Source organism: Bombina bombina, chromosome 9, assembly GCF_027579735.1.
Source record: "Bombina bombina isolate aBomBom1 chromosome 9, aBomBom1.pri, whole genome shotgun sequence".
NCBI lineage: Eukaryota > Metazoa > Chordata > Amphibia > Anura > Bombinatoridae > Bombina > Bombina bombina.
The window spans coordinates 983,011-1,007,460 of record NC_069507.1 but is presented as its reverse complement, the minus strand read 5'-3'; the positions used below and the strand labels follow the sequence as shown (position 1 = coordinate 1,007,460).

At 40.4% G+C, this 24,450-nt stretch overlaps 1 protein-coding gene across 1 annotated transcript in view; it reads right to left on the bottom strand.

Moving 5' to 3' along the window:
- Positions 1-293: 293 nt before the first annotated feature.
- The window catches only part of LOC128639721 (oocyte zinc finger protein XlCOF7.1), a gene marked incomplete in the record, with an annotated part of 926,940 nt that continues 902,783 nt past the window's right edge, over positions 294-24,450 (bottom strand). Inside the window, 1 exon segment of the mRNA XM_053691835.1 lies at positions 294-1,134. Coding sequence (XP_053547810.1) covers positions 392-1,134 — 743 coding nt within the window.

Below are 24,450 nucleotides of genomic sequence, written 5' to 3'. Positions count from 1 at the left end.
GGCACACACGCAGACCACTTTCAGGCTAATACTGTAAAGGACTAAAGACAGCTTGACGATCACAATTACACTTTAACAGTCACATCCTACATGACAATACCACTTGATGCCCTGTCTCATCTTGCAATGTTCTTTTCTCCCAGAAAATATTCACCAGTTGCATAAAACACACATTGTCCCTAGTAACATCATTAGTTCAAGTGGCTACGGTCTTATAACTAACTCACCCACACAAAAGTATTGCAGTATAAAGTTTCAGCACATCATACAATATGACTCATCATACTTAATGCTAATCTTTAAGTATATTATTTATCAGATTTATTAGAAATAGAATATACAGCAATACATTCTTTACAGATGAGGTACAATATTTGTAATAAAACATTTTCTATGTTATATGTAAACAAGTCTTTTCTCTTTTATGAGTTCTCCGATGTGTATCCAGACTTGATTGTTGAGAGAAACATATCCCACATTCATAACAGAAATATTGCTTCTCTCCTGTATGAATTCTCTGGTGTGTAAAAAGACTTGATCTTCTGGAGTAGGCTTTTCCACAATGGTGGCAAATATATGGCCTCTCTCGTGTGTGTGTACGTTGATGCCTAACCAGATTAGACCTATCAGAAAAACATTTCCTACATTCTGGGCAAACATATGGTTTCTCTCCTGTATGTGTTCTCTGATGTATAGCTAGACTTGCTCTTTGTGAGAATCTTTTACCACATTTAGAGCAAGAAAATGGCTTCTCATCTGTCCGAGTTCTGTAGTTTTCAACCAAGTTAAACCTTTGAGATATAAAGTTTCCATATTCAGGAGAGGAAAGATGATCTTCACAAGCTGGGATAGTGTCTCGAGTTTCTTTCTTCTCAGAAATACCACTTACACATGTTCTATAACTAGACCCCATTGCAAAAGAATCACCTAGAACATTTATTTTCTTATCATTTTCATAATACTCAGTAATGATTGCAGGAGTTATTTCCTCATCAGATTCTGACAGTTTATAGGAGTTTCTTTCAGTTTCACTTCTTTGAACCCTCTGAGACAGGCTGGAGCGATGTTCTACTAAAAAACCAGAAGAGCATGGTCTAGTTTGTATTTCTGATATGTTATTGCTCTTAAGACCAACTGTAGGGGGAAAAAGAAAATCAGTCAGTGCATATTTCCCACAAAAAAAAAAAAAAAAAAAAAATATGTTTACCTGATAAATTAATTTCTTTCATGGTCGTGAGAGTCCATGATCCATTACTCCTGTGAATTATTCTTCCCTACCACTAGGAGGAGGCAAAGATTCCCAAACCCCAAGAAATTTATAAAACCCCTCTCACCTCACACATACCTCAGTCTAACATATAGCCAAGCTCTATACAACCCCTCCCACCTCACACATACCTCAGTCTAACATATAGCCAAGCATAGTGAGGTACGAAAAAGGACTAAGAGTCAAAAAAGGAGAAAAGAAAAATATGTGTTTATATATATATATATATATATATATATATATATATATATATATATAAACCATAGAAAACTTAGGGTGGGGTCTCATGGACTCTCACCACCATGAAAGAAAATAATTACCCAGGTAAGCATAAATTATGTTTTCTTTCATACAGGTGGTGAGAATCCACAATCCATTACTCCTGGGAAGAAATAACCAAGCTGTGGAGTCCACAAGTAATAATAGAAAAGGGTGGGACCTAAAAAAACATTTTTTCACTGATAAACTAATTCCACATCCCCAAAAGAGTCTAAAAAAGGCAATAAAAAAATAAACAGGTAAAAACAAATTAACCTTAAACATCTGCCTGAAGGATACCCTACCAAAGGCTGCCTCAGAAGAAGCAAAAACATTAAAATTGTAGAATAAATAAGCAATAAAGATCAAATTAACTAAATACATTGGTATACTGATAAAACAAACACAAGGAAAGGCAACTGGACAGAAAAAAGAAGAACAAAAAAAAACATCTGGGTGGAGGTTAGCCTACCTCCAAGAGAACTGTATAAAAAGAAAATGTATGCTTACCTTAATGAAAGGTCTCAAGTTCATACCAACACAAGGAGTCAATACATTTCAGCTATTTGTGGATGCACAAAAATTTATTAGAAATCTTACCATTAAACGCTTTTTTGCCAAAAAAGATACTATTAGCTATATTCCACCAGAACCCAGATTCAAATTTAAAAATCCATCTAACTTTTATCCTAGTCATTGTAAGGGATCTAGCATATATGTTTTTGGTAAGTTAATCCTTAAGGATATAGAAAATATAAAACAACAACCTAAGTTTCATAATTTAACTAAATCTGAAACTTAAAAAAATCTGAATAAAAGAGAAGACATAGTGATCAAAGAGGCTGACAAGGGCGGGGGAGTGGTAATAATTGGACAGAGAATTTTATTTACAGGAGGCCAACAATATATTATCTGATGTTAATACCTACAAAATTCTCGATAGGTCACCAAAAAAAGTATTTTGTGAAGGTATTACATAAGGTTCTTACTCAAGCCCTTGATAGAGAGATTATATCTGAACAGGAATTCGATTTTCTATACCAGAATAATTCTAAAACAGCGATTTTTTATTTTCTACCCAAGTTGCACAAAAACCCAATCCACCCCCCAGGACGCCCCATTATTAGCGGCATTGATTCATTGACAGCGAACTTATCTTCCTTTATTGATTTTTTATTACAGCCATTTGCCCAAAACTCCAAATCTTATTTAAAAGATACTACACATATTTTGAATATAATCAATCAGATTAAATGGGAACCAAATTATTATTGGGTTACCATGGACGTTACTTCATTGTACTCTATTATAGATCATCAAAAGGGTATTGCAGCTGTGAAATGGAAATTAGAACAAGACCCCAATTTGTCTAATAAACTTTTGGAGTTCATTATTACAGCCATTGATTTCATGCTTAGCCATAATTTTTTTTGGTTTAACAATCAATATTATTTACAAATTTGTGGAACCGCCATGGGCACCAGGCTCGCCCCAAGTTATGCCAATATCTATATGGACCATTTTGTACATCTTTATGTATCGGCCAGTGGCGTGCTCGGGGCGAGCCTGGTGACATGGCGGAGATATATTGATGATGTTATTTGTATCTGGAATGGAAACCTAGAAACCTTAAATCTTTTCATTTCCCACTTGAACAGCAATAATATGAACATTACACTTACCCCTGAAATTCATAAAACAGAGGCAACATTTTTAGATCTGTCCATTTCCATCAGAGAGGGAGTTATACACACTAAAACACATTTTAAAAAATGTGATACTAACACATATATCAGACACGACAGCCAACACCACCCCAGTTGGCTTAAAGCCATCCCTAAAGGCCAATTTCAAAGCCTCAGACGAAATTGTGACCAATTAAACGATTATGAGGAACAGTCCATCATGCTAAAAAAAAGATTTTTACAAAAAGGATACAAGTCAGAGACATTAGAACTAGATAGACAGTATGCCAAAAATCTAGATCGAAGGGAGATACTTAAAGGACATAAACGTATACAATCACAAGAAAGCTCCTTCCCTAGGTTTATAACAACATTTAATTCAGGACATAATCAAATTAAAAACATCATAAACAAACACTGGCACGTGTTAAAGAGCGATGAAGTATTGGATAAAATTATTCCCTCCAAACCACAAATTACATTCCGAAAAGGCCACAATGTCAAACATAAATTAGCACCTTCGTTAATTAAAGGGATGACCCCAAAAATTCCTTTGTCCATCGCGAACCTACAAGGCTTCTATACCTGTGGTCGGTGTAAGGGTTGTAACTACACAAAAAGGGTACACAAGTCATTTACTTCATCCACTACAGGACAGACATTTATTATTAAACATTTCATAACATGCAAAACCACTAACGTCATTTACCTTCTACAGAGCAATTGTAAGATCCAATACAATGGCCAAACAACCAGGTTTTTAAAAACACGTATACTAGAACATCTCAATAAAATAGAGAAAAAGCACGAAGATCACGGTGTACCCCTACATTGTAATTCCTGTCAAGATTTCAACAAAAATCATTTCCTCTGGTTGGGTATAGAAAGAGTGTCTACCCACTGGAGGGGGGAGAAACTGGAAAAAGAACTAGACAGAAGGGAACTTTGGTGGATTCACACTATGAGAACCTACAACCAATGGGGTCTAAACAAGGACATTAGGATAGCAGCCTTTATCTAACATATCAAATATATTACTATTAATTTAATACACTATTCTTGACACATTATTAAATTAATGCTACACTCAAACTATTAGGTACATTTAGGTATCTCATCAACACTTCACACATACCATTCACTCTTATGTTATACTTTAGGATTAAATTAATATTTAAGACATCACATTCACTTTCAATATATCACATTTTTATTTCTTTTTATTCATTCATTTTTATTTCTTTTTATTCATTTCATTATTAATAATAATTTATTAGTATAGGGACTTTCTATAGTAAATAAGCACAATTAAATTTTCACTATTCAAATGTTGCACATATCTATTTATTTTTATTATTTCTTATGTTAGAGACAATATTCAAAATTTCCTTAAACAAAATATTTATTTATAATCATGTTACTAGATCTGTGGGCTCTCACCATGAAATTTCCTTAAACAAAATATTTATTTATAATCATGTCACTAGATCTGTGGGCTCTCACCATGAAATTTCCTTAAACAAAATATTTATTTATAATCATGTTACCAGATCTGTGGGCTCTCACCATGAAATTTCCTTAAACAAAATATTTATTTATAATCATGTCACTAGATCTGTGGGCTCTCACCATGAAATTTCCTTAAACAAAATATTTATTTATAATCATGTTACTAGATCTGTGGGCTCTCACCATGAAATTTCCTTAAACAAAATATTTATTTATAATCATGTTACTAGATTTGTGGGCTCTTACCATGAAATTTCCTTAAACAAAATATTTATTTATAATCATGTTACTAGATCTGTGGGCTCTCACCATGAAATTTCCTTAAACAAAATATTTATTTATAATCATGTTACTAGATTTGTGGGCTCTTACCATGAAATTTCCTTAAACAAAATATTTATTTATAATCATGTTACTAGATCTGTGGGCTCTCACCATGAAATTTCCTTAAACAAAATATTTGCAGTAAGGATTCCCTTTTTGAAATATGAATGTAGTGTGTCACAAATGTTTCAGATCCATTCTGAAGAGCAAATACTGGTCACTTTTTTCCTGCTTTTGTTTCAGAATTATTTATCTTGTTTTATTGGCTGAGATGTGTGTCTGATGTCATTCGGGACACTCCCTCTATTAGTACACAGAACTTTAACTCTTCTGGATTGATGCTTTCACCCTTGGATTACAGCCGTCCTCTGATTGGACAAGAGAAGCATATGACCACAGATCGGACCTGAAAAGGAACTGTTACACAACGGACTACTTGATTGAGGACTTTACACTACTGTCTGTTCATTGGTCTAAATATTCGAGAAGTGTTTTGATTGGTTAAATAACGTATAAATACTAAACTAAGCCTCTATTTTTAAACTTTGAAGGTTTTTTAATGATTTTCTTTAAAATATATTTTTCTTCATTTTTTTTTTTTTCGTTTCAAAAGTTTTTATTGAGGTAAAATGAACAAAGTGTATACATATCATAACAACTTTGTCCCATTGGTTACAGAGGGAACCTGAAATTCACTATCAACATATGCATACAACAACAAGTATAGTACCTGAACCAGCAGTACATTTCCAGTTATGTAAGACCACACAGGTGACAACATAGATCACCAGTATTTACCTCATTTTAAATTTTAACTCAATATAACATAGCCACTGCATTATCAAGTTTGTTCTCAATTACAACTTTGCCATTTTCAAATGCATTATCAGGTTTGTTCTCAATTAAAACTTTTCCATTTTTATTTATAGATACCAACTAAGTACGCATATAGGGCGTCTCTTCAACCCCTGACCACCCTTGTGAATTAAAATTAGTAGGTAGGGGATAGGAGATCACATTCCAATCTTCATGCATCTCAATATGAAGATATACCTATGTTAGTAACCCTGCTTTAACAGAAAATTGGTAAACTTTAACATTATAATATGGTATATGGAGAATAGATAAAAAGTAGAGAGGTTCTAACAGAGTGACAGTGAGATTACTACATATAAACATTAACACAAAATCTTATTGAAATAGAAAGCCATGTCAGGAGTGTGAACAACATTACTGTGATATTTCCCTTACCATAGAGGGGCTAAAATAAAATACTATCATTAATAAAATCTTTATACATGCCTGCAACTATTAATTGGTCATTTACTTTGTTATGGGGATTCAGAGGGCCTGAAAATTTCCGGATTTGCTCCTTATACATAATACCCAGAGTCTACGTGTCACAGTACATAGACATGTTTTCTATCTCACTTAGACCTGTTAGGGGTTAATAAGAATAATTATTACATTAACTGAGGGACCTGAATACGTTATTTGCTTAGGGGATTCAAATATGTATCCTCTAGGGAATCTAGTGAGCTAGCAAAGCTACAATCCACTGCCTTATATATTGAGCATAGTATAAAGTTTGCCATGTAACAGAAGCATTATGGGGTACAAACAGGATTAAACAAATGGCAGACCTTCCATCTGCATAAGTCACCCATCAAGATACTTATATGTGATTGACCTATACAAGTTCCATATATAAGCAGTGTGCAATGGTAAAGTACGTGAGAAACTCAAAACAACAACAAGAAAAAAAACACAGAGAAAAACAAGTAAAAGCGAAACGTAATAAATGCCTATATGTTGCATATGAACTGGACCATATGCTTCAGATCGTTAGATTGCCATTGTCCAGATAATAGACCTCCATTTTCATACTCCAATCAGCTGTGAAATGTATTATACCCGGGGTACGCGGGCAGCTAGGTAATATTTCTTTGTGGTTCATCCGATCCCTCTTCTTCGAGAAGCTGCCTCTGGTCTGACATAATACTTGAGATTAGAGGCCCCCAACAAAGGTATGGAGTCGCTCATTTTCAAAGTTCCTGAGCATGCAACAGATATGGCCTGATGCGGCCTCATACTCCGCCCAGCATGAGCCCCACACAGCACCAGACTCACCTCGACAGGACCGGACACTGAAGGTATGTTTATGGACCAAATCCCCATCATAGCTTGATCCTTAGGCAGAGGTAAGGGTTGCAACACCGTCATATGGTGAGCGTATGCACTATCAGGAGCGTTACCTTTCACAACTGCTACATTTTTTGCTAGGGTAAGAAACATCGCTCCCTCAGCACGATCAGATAGACCAAGCTGTTGTAGAACAATTAGATCAGCCATCCTAGCCTTCCGCTGTGAGTTAGTGACCTCACTAGTATCAGGAAGATCTGGTAAGGCTGCCACAGAGGTGCAATTTGTCTGTGAAAACTCTAATAGCTGATTATGTTTATCTCCTGACTGTTTCGTATAATTTTCAGGTTGGGTAATAACACTGTCAGACTGTAGCGCTTGGAGCAGGTTCCATTCTAATTCCATTAAGCGGTCTTCCAGGATCCAAAGTGTTGTAGACATCAGATCATCGTGAGCAGACGCCATTTTGAGTGTTGTTGATAGTAGCTTAAACAAGTATAAGTTGTTATAAAGGCACATGCGGGTTGCAGCAAGATAGCTATAGTATAGTTAGAGTAGCACTTTTCACTACTTATAACCCAGGATCCCTCAAATCCTGGGGGGGAATGTGCAGCAGCCCCAGCAGCGTAGATAAACAGAGGTCCGTCTCCACGTTGCTTAGCTGAAGAGCATAGGAAGAATCATCTTTGCGAGATATGATCACAAACTCTCCCAGGGTCTCCCAAGAGCATGTAGAGCAAAACTCTGTTGTTAAAAAACAATTTTGACAAATAAAATACTCTGCAAAACCTAGTGAGAATCAGGAGCTCCTCTAAAACATGACCTTCCGCAACAGCTGTAGGCTCCGCCCCCCTTTTTCTTCATTTTTATTCTCAGGAATAGTTTACTATTGATGCATATATATAGTATTAAACATTTTATGAAGTTTTTGTGAGTCCAATTTCCTGTGCTCAACAGGAAATTGGAACTAATTGTTCACCTGTATATAAACCAGCCCTGTAGCCACAGTAAACACACTCAATACTTGGTTTTACTTACCTGTTTTACTTGTTTTAATGTATGCTCTTGATAAAGACGTGTAATACGTTGAAACGCGTTGAGCAAATAAAACCTTTTATTCTTTGTTGAAAGATTGTCAAGATCTTGTTTTGCTGTGCTGAGCTGGAATCTCCTTATTTATGGAGTAAGTTACTACATGTTTTCAATTATACACTGGATACTTTTGTCATTTGGGTCTCTATTCATTTATAGTCCACTTTTGGATAAACCTGAAAATTCAGTATTTGACTCCAGGAACCTGTGGACTCTTGCCATCTGACGCTACGTTCCCTTTCAGCTGTAAAGATTCATCTTATGGAGTGAGTATACTGCACCCATATTAATTGGCTTCAATATATGCATTAAGCCTTTTTTCTCTTCACTTACTAGAGAAAATCACTCAATAGACCAGCGCCATCTACTACTACTATTTACCTGATAAATGTATTTATTTCCTGATATGGTGAGTCCATGGCTTTATCAATTACTGCTGGGAATATCACTTCTGGCCAGCAGGAGGAGGCAAAGAGCACCCCAGCAAAGCTGTTAAGTATCACTTCCCTTCCTACAACCCCCAGTCATTCGACCGAAGGGAAATGGAGAAAAAAGGAGTAACACGAGGTGTAGAGGTGCCTGAGGTTTAGACAAAAAATAACTATTGAAATAAAGGGCAGGGCCGTGGACTCACCATATACGGAAAGAAAGAAATTTATCAGGTAAGCATACATTTTCTTTTCTTAGAAGAAAATAATAGATAGAGGCTCCAATGGTGCAGATCAATGATGAACCTTGGGAACTTCTGACAAAAGATGAACACAGGGTACTCACTTGTATGAAAGGCAATCAGTCATGCCTATAGAGACAGGCTGGATTTCTGCAGCAGTCCAGCTAGCTGATCAAGGACAACTCCAGAGTACAGGGGATCATCAAACCCAATGTATATACCAACGGGGTATAAAGGCAGGATACTGGGGTCAGGGATTCGTGCCCTGATAGTAGCGTAGCTCAAAGCTATACAAGACACTTAGAGTTGGTAAAATTAAAAACAAATATATTAAAAATTATAAAATACACAACTATTATATATATAACTTTTATAATTTTATAATTTTTAATAAATTTGTTTTTAATTTTACCAACTCTAAGTGTCTTGTATAGCTTTGAGCTACGCTACTATCAGGGCACGAATCCCTGACCCCAGTATCCTGCCTTTATACCCCGTTGGTATATACATTGGGTTTGATGATCCCCTGTACTCTGGAGTTGTCCTTGATCAGCTAGCTGGACTGCTGCAGAAATCCAGCCTGTCTCTATAGGCATGACTGATTGCCTTTCATACAAGTGAGTACCCTGTGTTCATCTTTTGTCAGAAGTTCCCAAGGTTCATCATTGATCTGCACCATTGGTAACTCTATCTATTATTTTCTTCTAACAGATTGCCTTCCATTGGATGCCGTTAGAGAGCTGCCTCTGTGACATCTTGAACACCAAGCATACACATCCTGATTTGAGAGAATTCTCAGCCAGCTGATATTATCTGGACTTTTTCCAGATGCTGACTTTACATGGTGGTAATATTCCACAGTTTTGCACTTGGAGATTTTTGTAATTCACATAACCTATTGTTTTGTGCTTTTTTCCTTCAAATTCACACCTTCTTATATAGGTATTTATTGTATACATGGTCTGTTGCCCCATATAGCGCCTCCTAGAGGACATCAGGGAACGTGTGTTTATATTGATCCCTTTGATTGCCTCATTAAGTTTCTGCATTTTCTTTTCTTTCCTAAGATATGGTGAGTCCACGGCTTCATCAATTACTGTTGGGAATCAATACCCAAGCTAGAGGACACAGATGATTAGGGAGAGACAAGACGGGTAACCTAAACAGAAGGGATCACCGCTTGAATAACCTTTCTCCCAAAAAAAGCCTCAGCCGAAGCAAAAATATCAAATTTATAAAATTTGGAAAAAGGATGTAAAGAAGACCAAGTTGCAGCCTTGCAAATCTGTTCCACAGAAGCTTAATTTTTGAAAGCCCAAGAAGAAGAGACAGCCCTCGTGTAATGAGTCATAACTCTCTCAAGAGAGTGCAGCCCCGCAGTGTGAAAAGTAAACAAATTAAACTCAACCAGAGAAAAGAGAAGTATTAGTAGCTTTCTGTTACAGAGAAAGCAAAAACAGAAGAAAATATTAAGCACGCACAACATCCCAATTGTGCACACAACAAATTCCCAAACAATATTTCCACTTAGGATAAAAAAAAATGCCTTATCCTAAATAAGATAAAGCAAATCACACTGCAAAGCTGAGAGTACCTAAACTCTCCGAGCAGAAGAAATAGCAAAAAGGAAAAAACTTCCAAGATAAAAATTTAAAATCTATGGAATGCTATGGCTCAAACTGAGCCTGCTGCAAAACTTTAAAACAAGGTTAAAGCTCTAAGAGGAGCAACAGGCTTAACTACAGGCCTGATACTAACCAGGATCTGACAAAAAGGTTACACGTCTGGCACATACGCCAGATACTTGTGTAAAAAAAAATAACGCCGAAATCTGACCCTTTTGAGAACTGACTGACAAACCAGTAAACCAGTAAAAGTTACCAGTAACAGGCTTGCAAGCCTGAATCATGGTCTCAATAACCGATTCAGAAAAACCACGCTTAGACAGAACTAAGCATTCAATCTCCAAGCAGAAAGCTTCAGAGGAAATGAAAGTTAGATGAAAGAATGGACCCTGAATTAGAAGGTCCTTCCTCAGGAACAACCACCAAGGTGGAAGAAATACATCTCCACTAGGTCTGAATACCAGATCCTGCGAGACTATGCAGGAACTATTAAAATACTGATACTCACTCCCATTTGATACGAGCAATGACTCATGGAAGGAGAACAATCAGACTGAAATCCCAAGAAACCACCAGGGTATTTAGCAGAGCAGCCTGCTGATCTCTTGACCCTAAACATAACTTGGAAGCTTGCCATCTCCAACTCCAGCATCCCCCATTTGAGGGTTCTTGGACAACACCTCCGGGAAAACCCAGAATGAAAAATCTGACTGCTCAAGAAGGATAAACAACAAATATGAGCGTTTGCCCACTGAACAATCCACGCCAATCATGGCAAAGGAACTTAAGGTAACTCCCGGGTGCTTAAGGTAAATCACTAAGATGAAATTGTTCAACTAAAACCTGTAAAAACGGTAAAGGTAAAGACAACTAAGGCCAAGCCATCAGAGCATTGTAGATCGCTCTCCAATCCAAGACGGTTATGGGGAGAGCAGGCTCCTCCCAAGTCCATAGTCACCGACCCAACAGGCTAGCAACCATGGTCACTATTACTCAGAAAGGTCTCTGGAAGCATGTGCCCGAGACAGATGCTCCTAAGAAAACCAAAATATTCTGGATAATGCGGGTAACAATCCTGCTACCTCTTGCAAGCAAAGCGAGCGCTTTACCACTAATTCCCCTCTCTGATCCACAGGGAAGATCTATTCTCCGAGACAGAGCCACAAAATCCTTGGTCCACTATCTGAACATGCATAACAGCAGACTCTCAGATGGAATCTAGCAAAGGTATGATGTCCAATGAAGCAACCATCAGACCAATCACCTCCATACATTGATCTACTGAAGCCAAACAGTAGAGTGCCGAAAGAGGCAAGAGGAAAGAATCCTCTATATTCTGACCTCTGTTAAAATTAATTTCAGAGATAGGGAAACTAATATGGTCCCTAAGAAACTACCTGTCACGCCGCACTGCAGTAGCCATTGCTAGGGGCGCGGCATCTCCTTGCGTCTCCTTCCCTGCTCGTTGCCAGGGGTTGTGTCGGGTCTGAATGCGTGCAGCACTGACATCATCGCCGCACGCTCCTGATGCCGGTCGGACGTCTGTGGCGCGAACCCTGTGCCTATGTAAGTTCTACTACAACGACCTGTCACTGCCCAAGTATAGGTGTTACTTTGTGTGCTCCTGGGTGTGACAGATCGTTGTATCAATTTGCCTATTTTGTGTATGATCCCTGCCTCTCTGACTACTCTACCTGCTATACCCCTTAATTACTGGATTGATATACTGCTGCTGAACCCTGCCAGTCTGACTACTCTGCCTGCTATACCTCTTAGTTGCTGGATTGATGTGCTGCTACTGAACCTTGCCTGTCTGACTACTCTGCTTGTTAACCCCTCTTGTTCTGGATTGCCTCTTTGTTGCCGAACCCTGCCTGTCTGACCATTCTAGTGGTGTGCCCTTGGACTGCTTTGATGTTGCCAAACCCTGCCTGCCTGACCATTCTAGTGGTTTGTCCTTGGACTGCTCTGCCGTTGCCGCGGGGGACTGTCCTGGCTGTGGTGAGTGCCGCCTTCCTCATTTTACTAACTTTCTCTGCTCTGGGATATTCCCTATCATTCCGGCTCGACGCCGGGATAACAAGACTACTGGCCGAGTTCGGTCTGATAGAGGAGTATCCCACGAGCATTACACTACTCCTGTAGCTGGAACAAGGGAACTCATTCTCAGATTCACTTCCATCCATGGAAATGAAGAAAGACAACAAGATCTCTGTATGAGAGTTTGCTTGTTGAAAAGATGGCGCCTGAACCATTATAACGTCCAGGAAGGACACCACAGTAATTCCCTGAAAACTGATCACTGCCAATATAGCCCCCTCTGAGAACCATGGCAAGGCCAAAGGGAAGAGACACAAACTGAAAGTGTTTGACCAAAAGGCAAATAATCAGGAACTTGAAAATACGCGTCCTCCAAATTTATGGTCACCATGAACTGACCCTCCTACAAAGGAAGAATGGAACCACTGGTTTCCATTTGAAGAACGGTACCCAGAGACACCTCGTTGAGACTCTTAGGTCTACCATAGGACAAAAAATTCCCTCTCTTTTAGGAACAACAGACAGGAATGAATAAAATCCTAGACCCTGTTCCCTAACAGGAACTGGAACTGTCATTCACAGGGAAAGGAAGTTCCAAACGCACTACAAAAATGTCTCACTGTTATCTGGCCTGCAGATAAAATTGAGAGGTTGAACCTGCCTCAGGGAGGAAAGGAAAGACTACTATGTAGTAACCCTGAGGTACTATGTCCACAGCCTATCTAGGACATCATGTATCCGTGCTTAAAGACATAGAGATTCAACCCCTCACTTGGACCAATCCCAGCATGGGGGTAAACTCCTTTAGATCTATTCACCTTGTAAACTTGGACTCGGATGAAAAATCCACTGTCCACAACGCCCCCCAGGCTAGCACAGCGAAGCCAGATATCTTAGCTCCCGACTGAAAAAACGTGCATTGTAGCATCAGAAATAAAAAATTGGCTAGCTTAAGAGCCTTAATTATGTACTGGATCTCCTCCAAGGAGTCACTACCAAATTGGAATCAGACAAGTCATAGCACCAATAAGACGCTGCACTTGACACAGAGGCAATACAAACCTCCATGTAAGCCACCAGCTAGTCCATGATCCTGAAAAGAACAGCTATCCTCTCTAGGAATCGTAGTTCTCTTAGCCAGAGTAGAAATGCCCTACTACTTAAGGCACTGTGCGCCCTGATATTTAATGGAGGCAGCGAAAGGAAACATCTTTTTAAAGACAGGAGATGGGAAAAAGGAAACCACTGACTTCTCCCATTCCTGTAAAAAATCTCCTAGCACGGTCTGGAACAGGAAAACTTTCACAAAGGAAACCCAGTACTTATAAAGTTTACTAGATTCTTTAGGGTTGACAACGACATATGTATCGGAGTGGCACCAAAGTAGCTAAAACTCTTTAACCACACACAAAGGTGTACAAGCTTACATCTGAAGGATACTACTTCAGCATCAGTGGAAGGAATTATACTGTCCAAATCTGAGATTTCATACTCAGAAGCTACCGACGAATCCTCCTCACCAAACTTAGGAGAGAGAGTAACTTATGTAGCAGAAAGTGGAGCAGAACCCCCCCTCGAAGGTGTACAAGCTTTCATCTGAAGGATACTACTTCAGCATCAGTTGAAAGAATTATACTGTCCAAATCTGAGATTTCATCCTCAGAAGCTACCGACGAATCCTCCTCTCCAAACTTAGGAGAGAGAGTAACCTGAGTAGCAGAAAGTGGAGCAGAAACCCCCCTATCTTCATCTTTAAATGCCCTCTTGCGTTTCCTCTGTAGAAAAGGAAAAGCAGATAAAGCTAGATACCGCAGAGAATACCTGAGCTGCAAAATCTGCAGGCAAATACACTCCTCCAGGAGATTGAGAGGACCCGCAGGGTACTGCATGTGATGCCATAAAGGCTTGGGACGCATAAGGAGAAAGCTGTGGCATTGCCTGAACAGCATCATCCTGAGAGACATGAGGTTCATTCCTTAAAATAAAAAAAAATGTAATTAAATATTTTATATAAATTAAGGAGAAAAGTATGACCACTATGCCACCGGCAGTGGAACTTAAATAAATCAAGGCAGAGCAAATGGAGTTTCTAGAAGCAGAAACTCTAGCTCCTTGAACAGAAAGAAACCCTTTAAAATTTAAATAGTGACTTAACTATAGCGCTGCGGAATCTGTTGGCGCTCTACAAATAACCGATAATAATAACAATAATAATAACTATGTAGAAAATAAGAAACAAAAGCCTGTTTCAAGTATAATAAGGGCTTTTGTGCTGACACTTTAAGGGCTCCCATTAATATAAGTACAGTTCTTTCAGAATGAATATGATTTGAAAGGCAATAGTGTCTGTAGGGCTTGACTGACATATAGTCCATGCACACTGATAAAACAAAACTCGGTCTTGAAAATAAGGGGCAATAACCATAAACACTGCTCCATTAGAAGAAGTGGTGACACGTGACCAGAAATCAGCAAGCTGCTGAAAATGGCGCCACTCCGATCAGTTTCATGTAGAAAGGCTGAGTTAAAATGGCGCCTGAAACCCCCCCCCCAAAAAAAAACACACGTAACAAACAGCATGGATATACTCTGCAATGAAACAACAGCCCACATTGGAAGACTCAACCGCTCAGTCTAATAGCGGAAAAGGAAATCATTTCACTCAACCTCTCCGTACTGATCCCTCTCAGACCCGCATAGCTGAGACAACGTTCGTCTCAGATGTTCTAACAGTGCAACAAAAATACAACCGTGGTCTGAGAAAGCACAGTGTCAAATAATGAAGTGATGCCATGCGCTTTTGTGAAAAGGACATTCAGAATGAGGCTCCCCTCATAAAGTACACTTAGAAGAGCAATCTGCAAAAACCGCCATTTATATTCCAATAAAAAAGAACCATACCCCAACATACCATACTGCCTACATAGTGAGAAGTGATGAAATTGGGGATTAACCTCTAAATTACTATAAACGGAGCAAGTTAAGACTTAACCCTCAAGGAGAGTTAACTCCTTCCTCTCTTGAAGGAGATTAACTCTGAAGTCTCCAATTTAACATGCCATGTAGTGCCTGCCCACTGCCAATATAACAATTATTAAGGATTTTGTGTCCCATAACAATTGCAGGATCCTTGACCCCTTCAGTGCCAGCCTCCTAGCACCAGAAGACAAAAGGCACTTACCTGCACATCTAGCTGTCCGGCAGGAGGACAGCTTACACGGTATGGAAGGACGTCACTCCTTACAGAGACCTGTGGAAAACAGAAAGATCAGAGTAAACCTACTCTGGCTTTCTATACCAGGGCAGCAACATGTTAGGAAAATGCAGCGAAGACCACTTCACAAGTTCCTAACTGCTTAAAAGCCACCACTGCCCTACTGAAGAGACTAACGTGGAGTTCAGCTAGACCCATCTTGAGAGGAAAGATCAAAGCAAACCTACTCTGGCTTTCAAAATAATAAATTCTTGATTGAAGTGAAATATCCAATCTAAACTTCACCTTCTCCTTGCACTGAAGGAAAAGAGAGGGGTTTGTGGGAAGGGAAGTGATACTTGACAGCTTTGTTGTGGTGCTCTTTGCCTCCTCCTGCTAGCCAGGAGTGATATTCCCAATAGTAATTTAATGAAGCTGTGGACTCACCATATCTAAGGAAATAAACTACATTTAGCTACCCAGGTGCTGAACCAAAATTGGCTCAGCTCCCAAGCTTATATTCCTGATTTTCAAATAAAGATACCAAAAGAACAAAGACAATTTGATAATGGGAGTAAATTAGAAAGTTGCTTAAAAACATAAATTATGCTTACCTGATAATTTCATTTCCATCGTGGGGAGGAGAGTCCACGGCTTCATTCATTACTTGTGGGAAATAAGAACCTGGCCACCAGGAGGCGGCAAAGACACCCCAGTCAAAGACTTAAATACCTCCCCCACTCCCCTCATCCCCCAGTCATTCTGCTGAGGAACAAGGAACAGTAGGAGAAATATCAGGGTATAAATGGTGTCAGAAAATAAATAAATTTAGGTCCGCCCACCGGAGCTACGGGCGGAGCCGTGGACTCTCCTCCCCATGATGGAAATGAAATTACCAGGTAAGCATAATTTATGTTTTCCATCTAAAGGGGAGGAGAGTCCATGGCTTCATTCATTACTTGTGGGAAGCAAATACCCAAGCTCTAGAGCAGGGGTCGCCAACCTTTTGGACATCAGGGACCACTAAATTAAAAATCTTGAATCCCGTGGACCACTAACATGATTTTATATATATATATATATACACATTGTGACAGAACCCAAGGCATAGTAATGGAAGGTGTCTATATTCCCTCAAAAGTGCTGCAGTGCGGGGTATGGTCTGACAACCCCAGGGAGAATTGTTATGTTTGTTTACCACATAGAGAAAATATGTGATTTATTTCTGGGTCCCTGGGGTGGAGCATTTGGAGAGTAGGGTGGGCCAGTGCTCCACCCTGCAGTTTGCAGGTAGCACATTATGTCAAAAAGTCCAGTCCAGGAATTCTGTCTGACTCAGCTAGCTACTCACCAGCAGGTGCTAATAAAATCCCCAGTCAGGGGTTGAGAGGTAGATTTTGCCAGCAGTAAAGGGAAACTGCAAACACTCTCCTGAGAGACTGAGAGGAATTATCTCTAAAGGGCAAAGCTACTTAGTGCAGACAGTTGTACTCGTTAGTAAGTACTCAGTGGAGCAAGCCTCTTTTGTTTTGTTTATGTTTATTTTGCCTGTTTTTGCCAGACCTGATAATAAACAGACTGTATTTTATAAAGCTACAACCTTGTGTGGTGTTTCCAGCTTTGAGGACTGTGTGTTGCCAAGATCCCAGGTCACATATGGTGGAGGTAGCGGGCAACACACTGATAGTCTGTTAAGGAAACAATACCACACTTAAAATGGAGGAAGTTGTAAAGGCTTTACTACAGGCTACAGCCTCACAGCAACAGGCCACTGCCACACAGCAGCAAGCTACTGCCAGCCAGCAAGAAAATATTGCAGTACTACAACAACTGGTATTAACACAAAGAGAGGAACAGCAGAATATCGCACGTACCATGCAGCAGGAGATTTGAGGCCTATCTGAAAGACTGGGCAGGTGTGCTGCAGAAATTCCACACAGTTCTAAGACTCTGAGAGTAACTATTTGCAAAAGATGTTGGCTACAGATGATGTGGAGGCTTACCTGATGGCTTTTGAAAGGACAGCCGAAAGAGAAGGGTGGTCTGCGTCTGAATGGGCAAGCCTCCTTGCGCCATTTCTGAGTGGAGAACCACAGAAGGCATATTATGATTTGGAGCCTGAGCAGGCCAGTGACTATAAAAAGCTAAAAACAGAAATCTTGGCCCGCCTGGGAGTAACAACAACAGTGAGGGCCCAGCGATTTCACTCCTGGACTTACAGTCAAGACAAAGCTGTGTGGTCACAGATGTTTGACTTGATACATCTTGCCAGGAAATGGCTACAGCCAGAGGTCAACTCAGCTAGTCACATTGTGGAACAGCTCGTGATGGACCGGTTCCTGCGAGGATTGCCTGTTTCCCTGCGGCGGTGGGTCAGCCAGAGTGAACCTAAAACTGCTGACGGTCTAGTTGCCCTGGTGGAACGATATTTGACTGCCGGAGAGTTTCTACAAATCCCCAACCAGGAAAGACCTAAAACCCCGAAGATCCAGCGTCCCAGTAAATTGGGTAAGACTGTTCCGGGGAAAAGGGGGTATCGGGAGGAGCAGATGGGTTTTTACAACATTACAGCAAGGGACAAGAGTTTTGTGAGGCAGGAAGGGTCCACAATAGCCTCAAAGATGTTGTCTAATGCTAATATTAAATGTTTTCATTGTAAAGAGTATGGACATTTTGAAAAGGACTGCCCTGAGAATGATGTTGCTATGGAATGGAATGATCGCAATATGAGAGACAATTATTCATTGTACTCTCACTCAGTATATGTAATTACCAAAAATGATTGTTTAAATGGCCACCCTTGGTGCACTGTAAGGGTGGAGGGAAATGAAATTAAAGCTTTGCTGGACTGTGGTAGCATGGTTACGCTCATAGACAGGGGTCTGTTGAGAAATACTCCTATTGATAATTAACAGAAGCTAGATATTGCTTGTGTCCATGGGGACATACACAAGTATCCAACTGCTAAAGTACTTATTGAAACACAAAATGGCCCTATAAATCATAGAGTTGGTTTAGTGGATAAATTAGTCCATGAAATGATAATAGGCAGAGATTTTCCCCATTTTTTTAATCTATGGGATGCTGCTGAGGAAAATTCACCGGATTCAGTAGAGGGTGCTGTTTGTGACTTTCTCTTTTCTGATTTATTGGGGGATGACTTAGACAACATAACTCCTGCTAGAAGGAAACACTCAACCCCTATGGAAACCCTAGTTGGAGGTAATACTGAACAGAATAATACAGGTCAATCTAATACATCTGAACCTGATGTAGAAATAACTGACCTAGAGGTTAGCCCAAGTAACTTTAGAGATGCACAATGGGAGGATCCAACTTTAGCTGTGGCTAGAAACTATATTTCCATAAGAAATGGCACCCCCATTAATACTGATAAAGCGCTCACCTTTCCATACTTTGAAGTGGAAAATGATTTATTGTACAGAGTTGGGAAAAAGGAGTCTGTCAAACAGCTGTTAGTACCCCAGGCATATTGACACACTGTATTAAACCTGGTACATAGCCACATACTTGGGGGGCACTTGGAGATTGAAAAAAACAGAGAGAGAATTGTTAGGAGGTTTTATTGGCCAAGTGTAATGGCATCTATCACAAATTATTGTTCTTCTTGTCCTGAATGCCAATTAACTGCCCATCTTACAGCATACCGTAGCCCCTTGGTGCCCTTACCAATAATTGAGGTCCCATTTGAACACATTGGTATGGATTTTGTGGGTCCTCTTGTAAAGTCTGCAAGGGGCACCAGTATATATTGGTAATAGTAGACTATGCTACACGTTACCCTGAGGCAATACCCATGCGTACTACTTCAGCAAAAGCAATTGCTAAGGAGTTCATGTTAATGTTAATGTTCAGCCGTGTTGGGATTCCCAAAGAAATATTAACAGACCAAGGGACTCTATTTATGTCGAGAATTACAAAGGAGTTGTGTAATCTTCTTCATATAAAGCATCTGAAAACATCCGTATATCACCCACAAACTGATGGTCTGGTAGAACGATTTAATAAAACACTAAAGGCTATGCTCAAAAAAGTAATTGATAAAGATGGGAAAAACTGGTATTTCCTTTTGCCTTATTTAATATTTTCCATCCGAGAGGTCCCTCAATCTTCTACTGGGTTTTCGCCCTTTGAACTTTTGTATGGAAGACACCCCAGAGGGTTGCTAGACATAGCTAAGGAGACTTAAGAACAGGAGTCAACCCCTCACAGAAGTGTGATTGAACATATAACTCAGATGCAGGATCGGATGACAGCCATTATGCCCATAGTTAGAGAACACATGGAAAATGCCCAACAGCACCAGCAGAACAGCTATAATAGAAATGACAGGGTTTGTGTGTTTAACCCAGGAGACAGAGTACTAGTCCTGGTTCCCACTGTAGAGAACACATTTTTGGCAACATGGCATGGGCCATATGAAGTCACTGACAGAGTGGGGGAAGTAAATTACAAAGTAAGACAGCCTGGGAGGTGAAAGGAAGTACAGATTTACCATGTGAATTTACTTAAACCGTGGAAAGAAAGAGAAACACTTGTGGCTATAAAAACAGCAGACCTCCCTACAATGGAGGAGAATGAACCCGTAGTCAATATCTCAGAAACCCTGACTATCCACCAGAAGAGGGAGGTAAAAGACTTCATCAGATTAAATAAAGATGTTTTCTCCTCAGTCCCAGGAAGAACTACGATAATAGAGCATGACATTGTCACTGAACCGGGAAAAAGGATAAATCTAAAGCCATATAGAATACCTGAAGCCCGGAGGGAAGCAATCAAATCGGAAGTAAATAAAATGCTGGACCTTGGGGTAATTAAAGAATCCCAAAGTGACTGGAGTAGCCCAATTGTGCTTGTACCAAAGCCTGATGGCACAATCAGGTTTTGTAATGATTACCGGAAGCTGAATGCAATATCCAAGTTTGATGCATACCCCATGCCAAGGGTTGATGAACTTGTGGAGAGACTCGGGAGAGCTAGGTACCTTACCCCATTGGATTTGACCAAGGGTTATTGGCAAGTGCCGCTTACAGGACGGGCAAAGGAAAAGACAGCCTTCTCTACTCCAGATGGGCTCTTCCAATACAAGGTGTTACCTTTTGGCCTACATGGTGCTCCAGCAACATTTCAAAGATTGATGGACCGGATCTTAAGGCTACATGCTCATTATGCCGCAGCTTACTTAGATGACATGGTCATACATAGCGAAGATTGGGATTCTCACTTGCCAAAAGTGCAAGCTGTCCTTAATTCCTTAAGAAATACCGGTCTGACAGCAAATCCGAGTAAATGTACCACTGGCTTGGAGGAGGCCAAGTATCTTGGCTATTCCATTGGAAGAGGAATAGTGAAGCCACAACTTGCTAAAGTTGAAGCCATAAGGATTTGGCCATGACCTATGACGAAGAAACAGGTCAGAACATTTCTTGGGCTTGTTGGCTACTACAGAAGGTTTATCTCCAACTTTGCTACTATAGCGGGTCCTTTAACTGACCTCACTAAAGCAAAAGCTCCAGTAATAGTGAAATGGTCCTCTGAAGCTGAACAGGCATTTCAAAATCTCAAGGAAGCCATCTGTAGACAACCAGTGTTAGTCACCCCTGATTTTTCAAAGGAATTTGTTTTACAGACGGATGCCTCCGATGTAGGGCTTGGAGCAGTGCTTTCCCAGGAAAGTCAAAGTGAAGAGCACCCAATACTATACCTGAGCCGGAAACTTCAACCTAGAGAAAAGAACTATTTGATTGTTGAAAAGGAGTGTCTAGTAATTAAATGGGCTGTTGAAACTCTAAAATATTATTTGTTGGGCAGAAAAACAGAATTTATGTTTACCTGATAAATTACTTTCTCCAACGGTGTGTCCGGTCCACGGCGTCATCCTTACTTGTGGGATATTCTCTTCCCCAACAGGAAATGGCAAAGAGCCCAGCAAAGCTGGTCACATGATCCCTCCTAGGCTCCGCCTACCCCAGTCATTCGACCGACGTTAAGGAGGAATATTTGCATAGGAGAAACCATATGATACCGTGGTGACTGTAGTTAAAGAAAATAAATTATCAGACCTGATTAAAAAACCAGGGCGGGCCGTGGACCGGACACACCGTTGGAGAAAGTAATTTATCAGGTAAACATAAATTCTGTTTTTCTGCCCAACAAATAATATTTTAGAGTTTCAACAGCCCATTTAATTACTAGACACTCCTTTTCAACAATCAAATAGTTCTTTTCTCTAGGTTGAAGTTTCCGGCTCAGGTATACGGATGAAGGGAGGGAGCAAATCAGGTCACCTAAATGGAAGGCACCACGGCTTGCAAAACCTTTCTCCCAAAAATAGCCTCAGAAGAAGCAAAAGTATCAAACTTGTAAAATTTGGTAAAAGTGTGCAGTGAAGACCAAGTCGCTGCCCTACATATCTGATCAACAGAAGCCTCGTTCTTGAAGGCCCATGTGGAAGCCACAGCCCTAGTGGAATGAGCTGTGATTCTTTCAGGAGGCTGCCGTCCGGCAGTCACATAAGCCAATCTGATGATGCTTTTAATCCAAAAAGAGAGAGAGGTAGAAGTTGCTTTTTGACCTCTCCTTTTACCAGAATAAACAACAAACAAGGAAGATGTTTGTCTAAAATCCTTTGTAGCATCTAAATAGAATTTTAGAGCGCGAACAACATCCAAATTGTGCAACAAACGTTCCTTCTTCGAAACTGGTTTCGGACACAAAGAAGGTACGACTATCTCCTGGTTAATGTTTTTGTTAGAAACAACTTTTGGAAGAAAACCAGGTTTAGTACGTAAAACCACCTTATCTGCATGGAACACCAGATAAGGAGGAGAACACTGCAGAGCAGATAATTCTGAAACTCTTCTAGCAGAAGAAATTGCAACCAAAAACAAAACTTTCCAAGATAATAACTTAATATCAACGGAATGTAAGGGTTCAAACGGAACCCCCTGAAGAACTGAAAGAACTAAGTTGAGACTCCAAGGAGGAGTCAAAGGTTTGTAAACAGGCTTGATTCTAACCAGAGCCTGAACAAAGGCTTGAACATCTGGCACAGCTGCCAGCTTTTTGTGAAGTAACACAGACAAGGCAGAAATCTGTCCCTTCAAGGAACTTGCAGATAATCCTTTCTCCAATCCTTCTTGAAGAAAGGATAGAATCTTAGGAATCTTTACCTTGTCCCAAGGGAATCCTTTAGATTCACACCAACAGATATATTTTTTCCATATTTTGTGGTAAATTTTTCTAGTTACAGGCTTTCTGGCCTGAACAAGAGTATCAATAACAGAATCTGAGAACCCTCGTTTTGATAAGATCAAGCGTTCAATCTCCAGGCAGTCAGCTGGAGTGAGATCAGATTCGGATGTTCGAACGGACCTTGAACAAGAAGGTCTCGTCTCAAAGGTAGCTTCCATGGTGGAGCCGATGACATATTCACCAGATCTGCATACCAAGTCCTGCGTGGCCACGCAGGAGCTATCAAGATCACAGACGCCCTCTCTTGATTGATCCTGGCTACCAGCCTGGGGATGAGAGGAAACGGCGGGAATACATAAGCTAGTTTGAAGGTCCAAGGTGCTACTAGTGCATCTACTAGAGTCGCCTTGGGATCCCTGGATCTGGACCCGTAGCAAGGAACCTTGAAGTTCTGACGAGAGGCCATCAGATCCATGTCTGGAATGCCCCACAGTTGAGTAATTTGGGCAAAGATTTCCGGATGGAGTTCCCACTCCCCCGGATGTAATGTCTGACGACTCAGAAAATCCGCTTCCCAATTTTCCACTCCTGGGATGTGGATTGCAAATAGGTGGCAGGAGTGAGTCTCCGCCCATTGAATGATTTTGGTCACTTCTTCCATCGCCAGGGAACTCCTTGTTCCCCCCTGATGGTTGATGTACGCAACAGTCGTCATGTTGTCTGATTGAAACCGTATGAACTTGGCCTTTGCTAGCTGAGGCCAAGCCTTGAGAGCATTGAATATCGCTCTCAGTTCCAGAATATTTATCGGTAGAAGAGATTCTTCCCGAGACCAAAGACCCTGAGCTTTCAGGGGTCCCCAGACCGCGCCCCAGCCCATCAGACTGGCGTCGGTCGTGACAATGACCCACTCTGGTCTGCGGAAGGTCATCCCTTGTGACAGGTTGTCCAGGGACAGCCACCAACGGAGTGAGTCTCTGGTCCTCTGATTTACTTGTATCTTCGGAGACAAGTCTGTATAGTCCCCATTCCACTGACTGAGCATGCACAGTTGTAATGGTCTTAGATGAATGCGCGCAAAAGGAACTATGTCCATTGCCGCTACCATCAAACCTATTACTTCCATGCACTGCGCTATGGAAGGAAGAGGAACGGAATGAAGTGTTTGACAAGAGTTTAGAAGTTTTGTTTTTCTGGCCTCTGTCAGAAAAATCCTCATTTCTAAGGAGTCTATAATTGTTCCCAAGAAGGGAACCCTTGTCGACGGAGATAGAGAACTCTTTTCCACGTTCACTTTCCATCCGTGAGATCTGAGAAAGGCCAGGACTATGTCCGTGTGAGCCTTTGCTTGAGGAAGGGACGACGCTTGAATCAGAATGTCGTCCAAGTAAGGAACTACTGCAATGCCCCTTGGTCTTAGTACCGCTAGA